General features: G+C 40.6%; 1 protein-coding gene across 1 annotated transcript in view; it reads right to left on the minus strand.

Annotated features, from left to right (window-relative positions):
- LOC133265978 (tropomodulin-2) overlaps window positions 1–16,751 on the minus strand; it is a 34,179-nt gene extending 17,428 nt beyond the window's left edge. Inside the window, exons 1-3 of the mRNA XM_061446961.1 lie at window positions 16,636–16,751; window positions 6,466–6,674; window positions 4,578–4,734 (exon numbers count right to left, since the gene is read on the minus strand). Of these exons, the coding sequence (XP_061302945.1) occupies window positions 4,578–4,734; window positions 6,466–6,591 (283 nt within the window). The 5' untranslated portion in view covers window positions 6,592–6,674; window positions 16,636–16,751. The remainder of the gene's footprint in view (window positions 1–4,577; window positions 4,735–6,465; window positions 6,675–16,635) is intronic.

The raw sequence follows: 16,751 nt of genomic DNA on the forward strand, positions 1-16,751 counted from the left end.
TGGAAACAGGGCTTTGGCTGAAAGTTCTGTTCAATCATCCTTATTTTCTTCCTTTTCCATTTTATCAGTTGGCTAAAAATGTCAGCATTTAATCACATACAAGTGAGTTCCCCTTCCCTTTCCAACCACAAATAATAATAGCCCAATCCACTGGAGTTTTTCCATGACTTTGATGAGAACTGGATCAGATCCAAAATGAAATGGTTTGGCAAGGAGCGGAAGACCTTGTAGAAAACAGAGGTAGTGGTGAAGAGTTGAAACAACAATCCTTATAGCAATTAAAAATGGCATGGCTTACTTCTCATATCTAATACTTCACAACAATATAACTTTTTCAATTATGTTTCATTAGTATCATGTAGTTACAAGAACCACTGCAACAAAGCAGGAACAGAAATGTTAATAGTTCATGTTTGTATTACAGTAGTACTCGGATCTTAATTGAGATCAGATGTGCATACTGCACTCAGTAAGAGAGAAAACACGCAGCATTAACATTACTCTAATACTTTGTGCCTACACTGCCCCTTTCTTCTCCACCTTTGCTTTTTATTCCTGAAACCTTTCATGAACTTGAAAATGGTACAGAAAAGTCTTCTCAGTGATCGAAGTGCGATAACCAGCTCTTCCAGCTGATGTGTTAAATGCAGTGTGTCAGTATAAGTAACTTCTGTGGTTCATCAGGCTCTATGTAAGGATTTCTAGAATATCTGTCCTAAGTAGGAACTAATCCAAAAATACATAAAATAAATACTTGCAAACTGCCAGTTGCTATGGCTACAGTTATCAGCCCTAGCTCCCTGTACCTCCATTCCTCATTAATAATGGGGTTTCACTGAAATTTGAGAGCTGTTCTGTACAGGCTTAAAGCCTTCTTTTGTACAGCAATTAATGTAGCATGTTAACAAGCTGAAATATGGCAGAGCGTATAGAATCTAATGCATGCCATACGTTTGATTGTTTCTGCCAAACATCTCCAACTTTTCCAAACCATGATTACAATCAAAACCAAGGCAATTCCCTACACGATCAGCCCCCCAACTTGAGCTCATATTTAATACTTCCTGTGTTTCAACCACTCTGAATATCCCTGTCAGCTCTGGAATTTGTTTTGGCTTGTTTTCTAGCACAATCAAAACCTTATGGCTGTGTTCAGTATATAGAGACCAACACAGACAACTGAATTTTATCCCTCAGCAGCTGCCTGGTATTGCTTTTTGGTCAAGAACTTTTTAATAAGCTATTAACAACAAAAAAACAGAGAGGTAGAGATAGTAGATAAAAAATAATGATGGATCACAGACTATTCTGGAAGGACAACATTTTAAATGCCACCTTCTTTTCAGTTAATCATTGAATTTTGAAGTCAGTATCAGCTTTGCATGACAAATGTAGGAACTGGTAGAAATGTCACTTAACATTTGGTAGCAGCATCCCACTTCTTAAATTTGAAAAAATAAATGCTCTCCCAGTAGCAGACAAATACCAAAGTATAAAACACTGACAAAAGCTTAAACCACACTTGACACATTCTAATCCTACTGACATACAAATATTCTTGAGTGGTAAATAGTGCCAAATGGTACATTGGCACCACACCTCTCATTTCTAATTATATACCACTGGATGCATTTTAAAGCTACTGCAGAAGTTATTTTTTAACCAGCAGAATTAGTGTAAAATTAAGTTGGGACTGTTTATCATACAGGTACATTACAGTGCTGCTATAACGCAAAGAAATCATTTAACAGGCATCTATATAATAGAATCATGTATTTACCAGTCTTTAAATACACTTTAGAGACCATCAACATGCAGAAGGTGAGGAATAAGCTTTTCTTCAAGAGATATCCCTCTTTAGCTGCTTTTGAGGACACAGTTTAGAAATGTAAATTATTCCTCCTGAACGAATTACTAAGCTTTGGAAGAATACTAATTATTCTGTAATTAAAGTGACTTTAAATCAAGCACGTAGTATCACATCTGGCAGAACTGCTTTATTTCCTTGCATGGAAAATATCATCTTATAAATGCAAATCAACTAATTAATATTTTAATACAGTTATTCTGTTATTGTTTTTTTGAATTGAGTGTCAAAATAAGTAATGCTGCAGTTACAAGCATGGAATCTATGATCCAGAGCCAGCCACACATGGCCTCTGTGTAGCAGTCCTCATGTTTCACCAGATTCACCATATCAGCAGGATTACGGTATAATTTATGGGAAGATTTCAGTGCATTTGGCACTCAGAGGTTTCAGTCATGTGTTTATAAGGCTCAGATTGTGCGTGAAGTCTTTGCAGTGCAGAGCAAGGGGACAGAGAACAAGAAAAGGAGGCAGCGAAGCCCCGTGCTTTAAGTCTAGTGGTTTTTCTGTAGGACACCTTCTGCTGAGCAAGCCAGGGGCAGCAGAAGAGAAACTCAAGCACCAATAGGGATGCGCCAAGCTTAAAATAAACAGATTTTTCTAGAAGCCAGCTCCCTTACAGCAGCATGGAAATGAGACTGTGCTGCCCATCCAGTTTGCAATTGTCAAGGTACTGGACCTCATCAGACCTCAGATTAATTCAGATATTTCTAATTAACAAAGAAACAGAGGATATTTTCATGGTATTTGGCTTTTGACTTCAAAGAAAATTCAGCAGAATTCTTTGTATTAAAATGTAATTGTAAAATGACTGCAAAAATAACGGAACATGTGGTTGTTTTCATTTGACTTAATCTGCTAAAGCTGATAATGAGGACTTTGTCAGGAACTGGTGGTGTACAAGGAACAGGGGAAATTAAGGGAATAATTCCTTCAGCCTAAAATGTTTCATAACCTCGTAATTGTGGTAATTGTTAAAATTGTAATTTTGAAGTAAATAATCACAGTGACTCAAAAGCCAAATTAAGAATAGCTTTAAGTGCTGAATTAACTGTGCTGAGGAAAAAGTGAAACGTGTGGTTATTGGTGTTTGTGAAGCACTGGTACTTCCACACCTGGGACACCACAAATTATAATAAGCAGCACTAATAAGCACTCTAAGGGTATCTGGAAGCAAACACAGGAATAAAACTGCCTTAGCCTCATCAAAAGAAAACTGATATAGAATAAACAGGCCAGTATGTACAACAACACTGTCAGGGACAATACAAGGATTAATTTTGTACAGATCAAGTGCCAGTCCTATGGGTATATGCGATTCCACACCCTGCTGGTTTTTTGTGTACTTATGTTTCAGGCATGTTTAGAGATCTCGGACATGACTACAGTGCAAAATGCAAAGTCTTAGCCCAAGTCAGTAAATATCAGTAAGGTGAGACCTGACTGAAGATATTGGTGTAAATATGCAGAGACCTGCAAGCAGTAACTTGTACTACTCTGACACAGCGGTGTGTAGGAGACTGAAAACAACTGGTAATAAATCCATACTACAATAAACCATTTTCCTTTCTGTACAGTATGTGCTTGCTCAGTCCTGCTACCGGCAGGATCACTGCAGTGTCACAGCCCCATTTCAGTGGGCTCAGAATCAACCCTGTGAATAGCACTAAAGCACAAGTTACAATGGAGGCAGAAGGAGGTTAAAGAACATGCTGCATGATAAAACTACATGTAAATCAGATCTAGCTGAAAAATGTCACATTTGTCTAAAACCATTGTTTCCAAGACTGATAACACAATGTAATGATAGTAACAACTCTTGGCCTGCAAATAACATTTTCTATCTTTGGTGATGATACATAAAGTAAAAAATTGTGCCTTTGACTTTCTTGAAATCTGTCCTTTTCCCTAAGAGGATCTCATCAAAATAATGGCAAATTCATCAGATGGCCAGAAATGGACCCAGACATAGTAAGTTCCTTATTGAATAAAGGAGTGGCCTGAAGTAGAGATAATGGTGCTAAAGGAACACTGTTTACTTAAAAATATGATTGTTCCTGTAACCCTAAGGTTATCCTACCAATGTTTGCATGATTAGAGTTAGGTTTTCCTGTTTTTCCTTTTTTTCCTGTAGCTGTAGGACAACGGGAAGCAGAGAAACTGTCTGCATTAAACAGCATTGCCAGATGTGCTAGTAAACAAGTGGAAAAATACTCATTTTCTGTAAGTGTGTTCCCTGAGGTATTACTTACAGCAACTGTAGGCAATACTTACTCAGAAAGGCATTTATATGTTTCCTCCTAAACACTCCCTCACTACAGTACCCTTGCATGGGCCTAATGCTGGACATGGGAACAGTCCAAGTCAGGTTAGCGAGGCCACCTTTGTCCATGCTTGACTGCAAACAGAGATATTTACTGATCCGGGAGCTGCTCTTGGAGCCCTTTGCTGGATGGACATTTGTGTGTTCCCATTCCCTGGTTAAACTTGCCATTGTAACTCCAGTGTAGCAAGGCAGACCACTACACGGCAGATTAAATCACCACTTCATCTCCCGCCTCAACAGCTCTAGATCCGACTCCTGAGCTTCACCCCACACAGTAACAGCCTCCAACTCTCTTGTCCCAGCATATTCCACATAAAGGCCAGGCACAGCAGATGCCTGTACCAGGCAGTCCATTACTCAGCACCCACAGAAGACAGACTGTACCTTTTTTTTCCCCTGTAAATGGTACAAAGTCTTCTCTGTCTTTGTGCTCCAGCGCTTGCTTCTCCAGGTAGGAGAGCAGGCGCTCTCTGTCGAAAGGGCCCGTGGCAGGTTTTGTGGTCTGGTCCTTTTGCCGAAATCCCGCTGGAAGCAAGGCATTCTGTGAAAGAGAGGGAGGCATGTAAAGGAGAGGAGGCAATCTCATACAGTGTTCCAAATTTCATTTCAGGGGTGCTGGGTTTTAAGTGAAATCATTCTTTGCATGTTACTTCACATAATGCTCTTTGGTGACAGCAGTAACACACATTACCTAAATGTAACCATTAAACCCAGTGTATCTTTCAGGCTTCTTGATTGTACCACCTTTTAGTATTTTTATTAACCCCATTTACAATCACAGCAGCAAAGACCTAAGCAAGATCAGAGCCCTTTGTGTTACACATAACCACAGAGTTTGAAATCCAGGTAAACAGACCAGGATAAATTTTCTGTACATTTCCTTCTCTCCATTCACTCTTTTCCATTTTTTTTCCTCTCTTTTTTCATCTTTTAAAAAATTCCTTTCATGCTAATGCAGATGTCTCTTGGGCTTCAGAAATGAATGGCATACACAGAAAGTAACTGGTGAATGATGTGGACTTTATTTAAAGTATGCAGGAAGTAAAGAGATGAAGCCCTTCTTTAAACATGCAACTGTATGACCCTGTGATTGCATCTGCACCCCTTAATACAGGAAGATGTGTAAGGCTCCCACATTTCAGTCCAGGGAATCCCAGAAAGGAGTACAGGTATGTGGATGTTGCAGTACATGTGCAGTAAAGCCAACATGTTGAAGATGCCCCGGAGTACTGCAGAAACACTTTGCTGTTGGCCAGTAAATCTGATCGATGGCAAATACCTGGTGGATTCTGAGTGCACCCAGTGAACTCAAGTCACTAGACACTTTACCTATGCATGCACAAATGCGCCCAGGGCGCTACACATTTACTGCACATATGTAGCCCAACTATAAATGCACCATGGCCTGTGTTGTTTGGTTGGCTGGTTGGTTTAATGTTCTGTGTCTCCATTTGAGATGCCAGTTACTTGAAAATACCAGAAAATGCACTGTAGAAGTGTTGATAGTGAGGGAAGTGACACCATGGGGGGAGAGAACAGTAAAGCCAACCCTTAATTTCCAGGTAAATTTGTACTATAGAATTAGGAGTTATAATTCAATTGTGTTTCTTCAAATGTATTTTGTTTCCAGAGTGAACTCCTTTTCAAACTCCTACAGTTTGGTTTTGGGGTAGGTAGTCAGAATTCCCATCCAGCACGCTTGTGACTGTAACCTCATTACTGTGGGACCAAGTAGCTCCTAGGCCGGAAATCTTTAAATTCTTTGTGAGAGTGTCTTCAAATATCCATATTATCCTTGCTCTGTAGAAAATGACAGTTGTGTAGCTAAGCCTTACTTTTCTTAATCATGCCTAAATATATTCCCTTCAGCTAGAACTATCTGTGCTAAATGACCCCATCGACAGATCTCAGAAGTTCAAAAGATCTGATCTGCACAAACACACGTTATGTTAGTTTGTTTATTGCTGTGCTCACAAATAGCAGCCATAAAAAGCTTTTCATCATGCTGCAGTGTACAAACATGATTAAAGATTTAGATTGCAGACAAGCTCATGTCTAAATAGACAAGGGATAGAGAAAGGGCACAGTGACTTGTACAAAAGCAAGTAGCACATCACAGCAGGAATAAACCCGAAATGTCCCTAGCTGAGCTGCTCCTACTTAAGGATCCACTGCCTCTAGTGTAACAGAATACAAATATAAAATGCTGTAGTATGTAGCATTTATAAAAGGCAAATTTTGAACTATGAATCCCCTGGCCACCATCACTAACCTCAGGATCAAGGTCATCGAGAACATGCTCTAGCTGTTTCAGTTCATCCTCTGAGAGTTTGCTGAGTATTTCATCTTCATTGATATTCTTGTATTTCTCCAACTCTTTTCGGAAGGGCAGAGACATGGCTTCTGCTGCACTGCTCGACTGATGCTGCTTGCCAAGATTTCAACCATCCAGGAGTACAGAGCTTCTTGCGGCTTCACTCACTGTTAACAATAAAGCATTGAGTATCTCCATTTAGCTGATAGAGTCCTAAAAAGCCCACATGCTGACAGTCACATTTACACTTGATTAATGAAAACAAAGCAACAAGATGTCCTGGCTCAGTGGAGGGAGTGTGGGAAGTGCTGGGGCTGCCTGTGTAGCAATAGCCAAGAAACAGCAGGGAGGGGTACGGTACATTTGGGAACTTTGGGTTCAGCAGCAAAGAGAAGCTTTGAAACAGATAAGAAAAAACATTAGGAACTCATCCTTTTCCATAGAGATAAATCTGTTTTATTTAATTTGCTTAGAAACAGCAGAATCTGCTTGTAGATTGACAGAGAACAGTCCAATGCTGACAAACAAGATACAAAACGATATGCCTTGTGGTATTCTATCTTATCCCAGCTTTGCTGATGGCTAAAAGCAGGCCTACATTGTCTTGGCTGGCTTTTTTTGTACATACTGGTTACCTAAGCAGCTGTAAAGTATGCTGCTTGGTAGTCTTATTTCAAAATTTGTCTACAACATGTGATAGTACTCATCATCAAGGATATACTTAAAAAAATCATCTGTAGATTAGTCTGCTCCATGGGGCACCTGCAGGCATGCAAAACATGGTCATGGAAAAACATGGATTTAGTATTTCACAAAATCTTTAAGTTTGAAAACATGAACGTGGTTCCTTGTTAGATGATCTCAAGTGATCAGTAAGAAGAAAGTGACATTCGCATGGCCACAACAGTCACTATGATATCACTTGTCATTATGAAGAACTCTGTCTTTAGTCCCCCTTTTTTTTTCCTGTCCAGAACCAATTCTAGAGCCAGAACCTGCCTGTAAATGGAGGGAGTGAAAGAGAATTAATCTGTGATCAGGAACAGCATTTGGGGGGACTTTTGCTGGGCTCCAGGCCCTCCCAAGTCTGCCCTGTTTCCCACTCCAGGACCAGAGCTCTCTGAATTGCATAGCCAGCTGTGCACTTTTACAGCTGAGTTTCTGCATTCACAAATTTCAAAGCTATGGTTGATATGGGAAACAGCCAACTGGCACCTACAGCTGCCTTATGTCTAAACCCAGACTCTGATTTCCTTTGGCCAGGTCCTTAATGCTCATAAAGTAAAAAAACATCCATGTGGGTCCTGTTGTTCTTTGTATGCGCTGGAAGCCAGATATTTACTTTTCTTCTATTCCAAATCCAAATGAAGATGTTGCATTTACGTAGGGTTTCACTATTAAAATACTAAATATTAAAACACACCTATTTTTGCTACCTATCAAAAAGACTAGAAATCAGCAACCTGTAGAAAAGGAAGAGAATAATCAGTAGAATTACAGACTTGAAAGACCTGGAATTCTACGAATACTGCAAGGCATGATAAGCCTTGACTTGAAACACTTGAGCATCCTATTCCAAGAAAAAGCATTATTTCCCCTATACACTCTCATTTTCTACCTTTTTGCCGCCCTATTTGCCTGTTTTCATAGCATGCTATCACTGTCAAGCCATTCCCAATGTCATGGTAGAGTTCAACTGTTCTTTAAATTGTGAGTACATTTTAGGAAGTTAGCCAGCATCTGATGTTTCACAAAGTTACAGCCACTATGAAAATTTCTTATATTATGTTTTATTATATTATAAGGTTCTATCATATGTGATATGTTTGAGAGAGATTTTGGCAACAAAAAAGTCCAGAAGAACTAATGGTTTTCCGTACATAGTGCTTAAAGAGAACACTAGTTCTACATATGTTTAATTGATAGAATTTGTTATCAAAACTACCTGTTAAATAATGAAAGCATTTTATTTAAAAGAGATAAGTATATTTGTTTAAACTGTAAAAACAAATTCAGCTGCAATACATTGCTGTACTAAGGCACCAGGTGCCTTCTCTATGTTTCTTTGCATAAACTCATTAAAAGTGTAACATTTCAGCCAGCAGTCATTAAATGGGCTGGGAACTTTCTTTGAGGGGATTAGAGCTTTTTAAAACTCTTTCATAGTTTAAATGGTTATTTTATTAGAGTTTAATCTCATCCCTGGAAAAGAAGGAAATGTAATCACAAGGTTAGGTTAATTAAATAGTATTGGGAAAGTAACTAGTAAGAGTACACCAAGGTTTCCCTGGCTGAGGTTCAGCACTTCTATTGTGCAGGATGCCTGGTGCCAGTACCTTTCCCTTGGCTGTATGGCACTGACCGATTCACATCCAGGAGCACAGCTAAGAGTTGTTTTACTAGGAATAGCAAAACCATGTGTGTAATGGCTTCTGTGGAAAGGTTTGCAAAGTTGAATCCAGGTGCTAATAGGTAATTACTGCAGAACATGAGCGGTGTGCACCAGACATTTCTAGTTTCTTCATGAACTGCCTCTGTGCTTAGCCACAGAGGGAAATGTGCCAGAGGACACTTTTCAACAGGTGACAGTTTCAGTATCATAACTGTTTCCTTTTAATTATTAGGAAGAGAAGGTATTTGACCATGTGCAGCAGGGACACCCAAGGAGAAATATAAACCCAGGTATTGAGGATGTATCAGTCTAACTTCTATTATGGCATGAAGCACTATGTTGGATAGCCCTTGTTAGACCAGCAGTGCATGGAAGAGCTTGAAACCATGCTTTTCTTGCACATATGCATTTGCAGCAGAAATTCCCTTGATATTTTCCCTTTCACAACTGAATCCTACTCTCCTGTTACTGAAAAAAGCAGAAGACACTGCTTAGGGAATTTCTTTGTCCACAATCCCTGTAAGTAGTAAGGCTTACGTGGAGCTTGCACTCTGCTGCAGAGGTTACTGAAAGCTCTAGTGAAGTGCCTGTTGTTCATGGCCTAGCTTTATGCTCTCTACTGACCTTTCACCACAGTCACATTATGGGAAGCCAAGGGAATGAGATAAATGTGACAATTCAGCATCATTCAGTCTAGGAAGGAAATGCTTAAGCCTTGAGTTCCCATACTTTGGAAATTGCTGTCTAATGTGATGATTATAATCTCCACCTTCCTAATTGGATTTCATACTGTTAATTTTGTATACATAAACAAGGCCATATGCTGTCTGTGCTGCTTCTGATTGTGGTTTGACTTTTCTGAGTGTGCGCATACTGTTTACTTTTTACAGATTATATCCACTTGGTTTTCTTTGTTATGGTTACTGTCTGAAAACTTTCATCTGTTAAAAAGCAATCCCAACTAACCAACAGCTCATAGCTAGTGTAATTTTGAGCGTACAAAAGCAGATCAGTGTCAAACAGTAGAAACGTATTCAATGTAATCACAGAGACAATATGCTACACTGCATTAGGAACACTGAGGGAAGCAGAATGAGGGACCATGGGTATGACTATGGAGATCCACTTCAAACTCACTGGGAAAAGTGAACAATGAGAGTAAGGAATGAAGAAATACAAACCCCATTTGGCTTTTTCCATTTAGTTTAGGAGCATCACAGTTTACTATGGGCTCCAACACCCACTGCCGAACAGCAAAGCATGCTGTTGGATGCCCAGCAGGTGAGATCTATGCTGCTATATAGTGCAGGTACCGTAACCAGGTGATACTTTTTAATCTTTGTGGAGCACAGATATTTCCCAGTGAGCTTCAAAGAATCCATTGCTATATTTTTACCTTTGATTCCTTCTAAAGAAAGAAATACATACTCCTGTTTTATTCTGGACAGCTTTTTCACCATGCCTGTCAACATCAGGAGTTAAATATGTTTTCAAAGACAAAAAGGGTGTCATTAATTAGCCTGCATAAAATCAGTATTTATGTAGTCAACACCTGCTGTGATGTAACTCTTGTATACTTTTCTGCGTTCCATAAGTACTTTTTGGTTATAATCCTTATACACTACTGATAGGGTTTTCTAGAGTAGCTAGGCTGTAGTTTCTGCTGATACCATAATACTGTTGGAATTTTCTACTGCTGATACAGATACTTCTTCCTGAGAGGAAATCAGTCCTCTGAATTAATGTTATACGTCAAAGAGGTCCCACTTGCATTTGCTTGGATTGCTTCAGAAGTGTTGGAACAACCTGAACTGTAGAACCTTCTACAGACCAGCAGCTACAAAGGTACATCAGGTCACTCACACTGTCTAAAACACAGGCTATATACCTCAGAAAACATAATGTCTCTAGGGTCCTGTAGCAATGAGAATCCTGTGATACAGATGATACGGATTTCTAGCTTTCAACAATGTGTACAAGCTAAGAATGAAGCTGCATGGGAATGTGCGTTTATGATGTAAAATGACATGTGCTGAATGGAAAATAATCCATGAGAGTTCTTTGCATCTTTATAGAAAAAAAAGATCTTTTTTCATGATCAGATTTGAGTTGTCCTCACTTTTCCAAATCACAGCAACTGATGTTCAGAAAGGAAATCCTGATACACAATCTATTTCAAACTATCTCTGTATCCACAATGGTGGATATTTGTGTTTTGAAAAACAGCTGTGAAACTGATCTATATGGAAAAATTCTTCCCTTTCTTTCAATATTCTCGACTAGATAAACATGAAAACAAGAAACAGGTGGAATAAATCCCAAGTTAACTTGATACTGGACCAAATAAATAGGATTGGGGCCATTATGATTAAGAGCAGTGTTTGTGCAACACAAGCAGATGCTCAGTATGAAGGAGGGTGGTTGTCCCACACTATCCAGGTAATGGAGTGCTCCCACCAATACAGTTAATCCAGTGCCAGCCAGGAGACCTCTCTGCTGTCCAGGAACTGCTATGAAAAATAAGGCTGGGGTGTTGAAAGCTCAAGCTTAATAAAAAGAGGGAAATACCTCATTATGTGATATATAAATAAGGTTTCTTTTTTGTTTTTATACTTAAAAAACAAGACCCATATGTTCTTTCTGACTCTGAACACATGGGAGATGTATACCTAGAGATCATGTTTTGTGGTTCAAAATTTCCCTCCGTTTTAAACTAGGAAGTTCATAAATCTCAGAAAAGCTAGAGAGAATGTACTGGGGCTAGTACAGCACAAAAGTATGATAGGAATGTACAGTGAAGCATTGTGAAACTGATTTTTTTTGTGTATGATGAAAATGGTATTAGCTACAGGTCCTGCTGTGGCTAGAGACAGTAACCACATGAAAGAAACTCATGTAGGTACAAAATGGAAGAGGTGTGTAGAAAAGCATTTTGTCTTCTAGAATCTATCAACTTTTTTGCCTGTTTCCCAAAAAAAAACTCCTGAAGAACTCATTCATAAGGAGCACTGAACTGCTCAGGTTTGGTCACCTCTTCTAGCCCTTTCCATCCAGAACACAGCACAGTCACTTGGTGGATCAAGGCGAATAACCTGTTTAAGGATTTGTAGAACTGGGTCCTTTGAGAGGGTGTCTGGGGAGAGCACACTCAGGTGCACATGGCACTGAGCTTGGGGCTGGCAGTGGGCAAGTAACGATGTGGCCAAACCTCTTCTATTCCCAAGCCCCGTTTGCCATCTTTTGTCATACTGTAGCAAAGAATCCCTCTAAAAAAAATGTATATTTAAAACGCTGTTTTTCTCCAGGGCTAATGTAGGATGATTTCATGTTCTGTTCCTAGCAACAGGCCCATACAGACACTGTTCAATAAACAAATATGTTGTCCTAACACTAGACTAGGCCTGAACTTTTAGGACAATCATCAGTGATCAGAAACTTCACTTCCTAATTTGATGAGCCCTTCTGAACCTTGGTAATGCTCACACCACTCTGCAGTTTACATGACAGTTGGCTACTTTACTGAGGGACTGACGACTCCTATGCAATTAAAATGCAAAACATCAATTCACTTTAATGGGAGTTCAGTGGTGCCCTTTATAAGGAAATAACTGTCATGTGTATTGCACAATTATCCATATGAATGTACTGCTATTATAGCAGATATAAAGGGATGAGTGCCCTTTGATTCAGATAACATGAAAGATTCTTCACTGGTGATTAAAGATGAAACATTAATGCTTCTTCCACTGATGCAGAATGAAGTTATATAATAACTAATTTCTAATTGTTTCTAAGATAACGTTGGGGTATTATGCATATTCATTCAAAACATAAAACTAAGTCCCGGGAAGGAAGTAGATCTCTTCACAATGCCTGATGAATTAGAACCTGCTTCTGGGTATCATCATATGTGTAAATCATAATCACTAGAATTGTTTCCATACAAAAATTATGACTAATTATACAGTGACCATATGATCATTTAAGCCAGTCTTACTTAAAGAAAGCTACCTTTAAATCCCTCAGTTTCTATCTGCATTAAGAGGATAACAGAACAAACCTAAGTGTTACAGATGTTAGTGGTATTCTGTATGGCATTCTGACACTCCAGTGAGGCATCCAAGTATGGGAAATGGAAAAGACTAAAAAGATCTGCCCATCTGTTGTGTTTCCTGCAGGGAGAGACTCCCCCTTGCTTTTAGAGGGGTAAAGTTTAGTTCTAAACCAATGAAGCAACCATCTTCTGTCGCTGCTCATTGCAACTGGTAACCTTGTGGAACTGGAAGGGAGGTTTCCTCCATCTTTAGAACTTCAGTGATTCTTTGAAAATCTATGCAAGGTTAATTAGCTTTTCTAAAATAAAAACATAACATAGCTACTGTCTGAAACTGAGGCTGGTGTGAAGTGCTGGGTTGAAAATCCTCGAGAGCAGTCTTTTTATACAGAAAATGGGCTATGAAATGGCAGATCCACCCACAGTTCGTCATCTGTAAGATTCAGCTCTGACATGAACAGAAACACCCAGTGCTGAGCTGTACCAGTGGAAGAAAATAGCCCCATCATTTTCTGTGGGTCACCAGTGATATTTTAACCTCTTTTAATAACCACCAGACTGTGCAGGTTTGGTTCTGCAGTAGGCAGGTGCTGACTGACCTTGGACAAGAGGTTGCACCTCTTCAAGTGAACACCACCCCAGAGCATGCATGCTCCCAGTCTTGTGATACAGCAGGCCATGGGTCTGTGGTCCCCAGATGAACATGGATAAATCAGTTCCGACATCATGCACATTACAGTATTAGCTGTGACATTTACAATACAGTGTCTTCACCATATTGTAAATCTGTTCAGTTTCCCAGATTTTGTGTTGTGTACAGAATGGAACCAATTGTTGTGGTGCCTTACACACTATTAGCCACACTAGAGCCTCCCCACTTCACTGTCCTGTCAGAGGAAATGCTTCGTTTGAGATCAAACAAAAAGTCTGTGGCATGACAAGGAATTGAATCATCTTCCAAGTATCAAGTGTTGGACCACTTTTCCTTTGGCCATGGGTCCCTTTTTCCATGGACAATCTTGTTCATTTAAGCACATCTTTTAAATGAATTATATATGCCAAGTGAAAACATAGCAGAAAGAGCTCCAAAGGCTAAGAGAATATGCTACTGATTGCGGAACTATGATCCTTGATAACGATCACTGTAGGGTAACTTCTAAAAAAACACCCTATTTTTGCACCTTTTGTAAGCTTTTTTTTCTCCTTATGATGTACGGAGACATCATAACTACCTATATTTTTTGCATTTCAGCTGTAAACCAGGGCCAGAAACTATCTGTGATGTGTCCATCCTCATAGCTGGAACAATAAATAGAAGGAAATGTCCCTGGAAACAGACTTTCTATTTTCATAGAGAAATAGATCAGACCAGCCCTGGAAAAGACAACCCTAGATTTGTTTTTCATTGGAAACATCAATAGGAAAAAGGACACTGGGTAACATTAACAAAAGAGTGCTCCACCTTTGCTGCCAAGAGGCAGCACACAGAGTGCTACCTTTTTGTCACTGCTGTTCTCAGATTTCCCTGCTTTAGACCAGCAGCTGGGCCTTCAGCTGCTCCTTGAAGTAGCCCCAGTAAAGAAGGATATAAAAAATAAATTTACAGATTTCTGTGGCACCAAGTAGTGATGACCAAGTTTCACTGTTAAACACAGCGACTGCTGCTAACTGCTAATTGCTACTTAACTGCAGTTGTTAATTCTGTTAATGGCCAGTTAACAGAACATAATGCATTCACCCCAGTGTTAACCTACCATATGCAAATACATGTGGTTACAGGACGCTGCTCCATGCCCCTCAACGCCAATTCCTGCTCAGCTACCACAGACTGTTAAAGGAATACTCATTCACAAGAAGAACCAAACTATGAGATTCAATAACTTAGGAATGTTACAAAAAAAACCCTACAGCAGACTAAAAACAGCAGAAATGCATAAACATTGCTGGTCAGAAGTTGTAAACTACTGGAAACAATAATAAATTGGGAAAGGAAGAAAAGTTATGCAGCAAGAGAGCAAAGCATGCCATTCTGAACAAAATTACTTAGATTGTCAAGATGACAGAGGCTACTGGCTAAGTTCAGACAAATCCACCCAAGCTAGGTGGATGGGAGAAATGATGGATATGGAACTCGGGTTGGCAAAGTCACTAAATGATTCATGTAACTTTCTTCACTTTTTACACAGTGATAAATATATCTAGTGGAATGTAAGTTATACAGTTAAGAGCTGCACAGCACACAGCACCACAGAAAAGACAGTCTGTTAGATAGCAAATGGGTGCAGAATAACATGGAAAAGATTGTAATATTAATATACTTCAGCAAGATACCTCCATACAGCCCCGGGTTCGAGTTTATTTTCCTAATAACTGTATCCCTTGCAAGGCACTTGAGGACACGATGCCTGCAGTATTAGGCCAATTGGTCCCGGGAGTTTCTTTCCCATTATGTGCTCCTACATCCAGAATTGGAGGGCAGAACAGAAGAAGTTCAAGGACAATTTATGGGAATAATCAGTTAAGGAAAAGCTTCCATATGATAAGAAATTGAAAGACTGCACTGATTTACTACACATATGTGTACAAATACACAACTCAAGAACTTACTGAAGACTTCCTCTACTAAACGTTTTCAAAAGCATAGATCTACAGAGTGTATTATTCATGGTATAAAAATATTATCACCTCTTCAAATTATCTTAAAATTGCTGTTTGATACTGATACATTTCTGGACTTGTTTCATCAGTAATGATGTTACAATGGGGGGTTTTACGTTATGTTACTCCTAAGTGCAGGAGGGTCACATGAATATAACCAGGTCTTATTTATTTTTCAGTGTTATAGTCCTCAGATTTCCCTATGTGTTTCTCATTGATCAACTGTGGAGTTTTTACTCTGGTAAAAGAAATTCCCCCAAAGCTTCCATCGAAGCAAACCCCCTTCAATTAGCAGAGGGCCACCCTGGCAGTTTTGTAATCAGACAACAAAATAGAGCATGAGTGATATGTGATGCCAATGTGCAGGTTTGGGGGACACATTTTGCTCACCAAGAGACTGGAAATGTTACTAAATGTTACTAAATCCGCATCCTGTGCCTGAACTTGTCACTGATCCATTTATTCTGACCTGCTCCACAGCAGCGGAGCGTATCCGCCCGCCATCCATCCTGCTGTATTCCTGACGTACAAAAGGCGTGAGAGCACCGGCACAGCTCATCTTCATCTACGAAAATACCTTCCTCCTGCATTTTATTAAACTGCTGCATCTGGTTTCTGTCATTTAACGCCTGACATAAAGGATGCGAACGCATCCAAGTAAATACAGCCGCCTTCCCTAGGAAAACGCGCTATTAAAAACAATAGGCAGGAGGGAAGGGCGCTCCGCACACCGTGGGAGCCCCGGACGCGCCGCGGCCGCCCGTGCGAGCCCCGCCGCTTCTCACACACCGAGGATGATGCCCAGCGGCTCTGCCGCCGGGACGCGCTGGGCTGGGGCCGAGCCGCCATGCGCAGGGGATGCTCCGCGCAGGGGATGCTCCGCGCAGGGGATGCTCCGCCGCACGCAGCCGCCCCTCCCGCTCCGCACCGCAGCGCGCGGAGCCCCGCGGAGCCTCCTGCCGCCCGGGGCCCGCAAGCGATGCCGCAGGGCCCTCCCGGTCCAGTCCCCGTCCCGCCGCCTTACCCCGCCGTGGGGCTGGTCCTCGCCGGCAGCTGCCTGCGCGCCCCACCGCGCCCGAGCGCAGCGCCGCCCGCCGCCTCCGCGCCCCTCCGGCCCCGAGCCCGGCGCCGGCGGCTGCA

This window comes from Pezoporus flaviventris, unplaced genomic scaffold (genome assembly GCF_033815535.1).
Source record: "Pezoporus flaviventris isolate CSIRO_AGI_PZ_B2104156 unplaced genomic scaffold, CSIRO_AGI_Pfla_v1 ptg000006l, whole genome shotgun sequence".
Classification (NCBI taxonomy): Eukaryota; Metazoa; Chordata; class Aves; order Psittaciformes; family Psittacidae; genus Pezoporus; species Pezoporus flaviventris.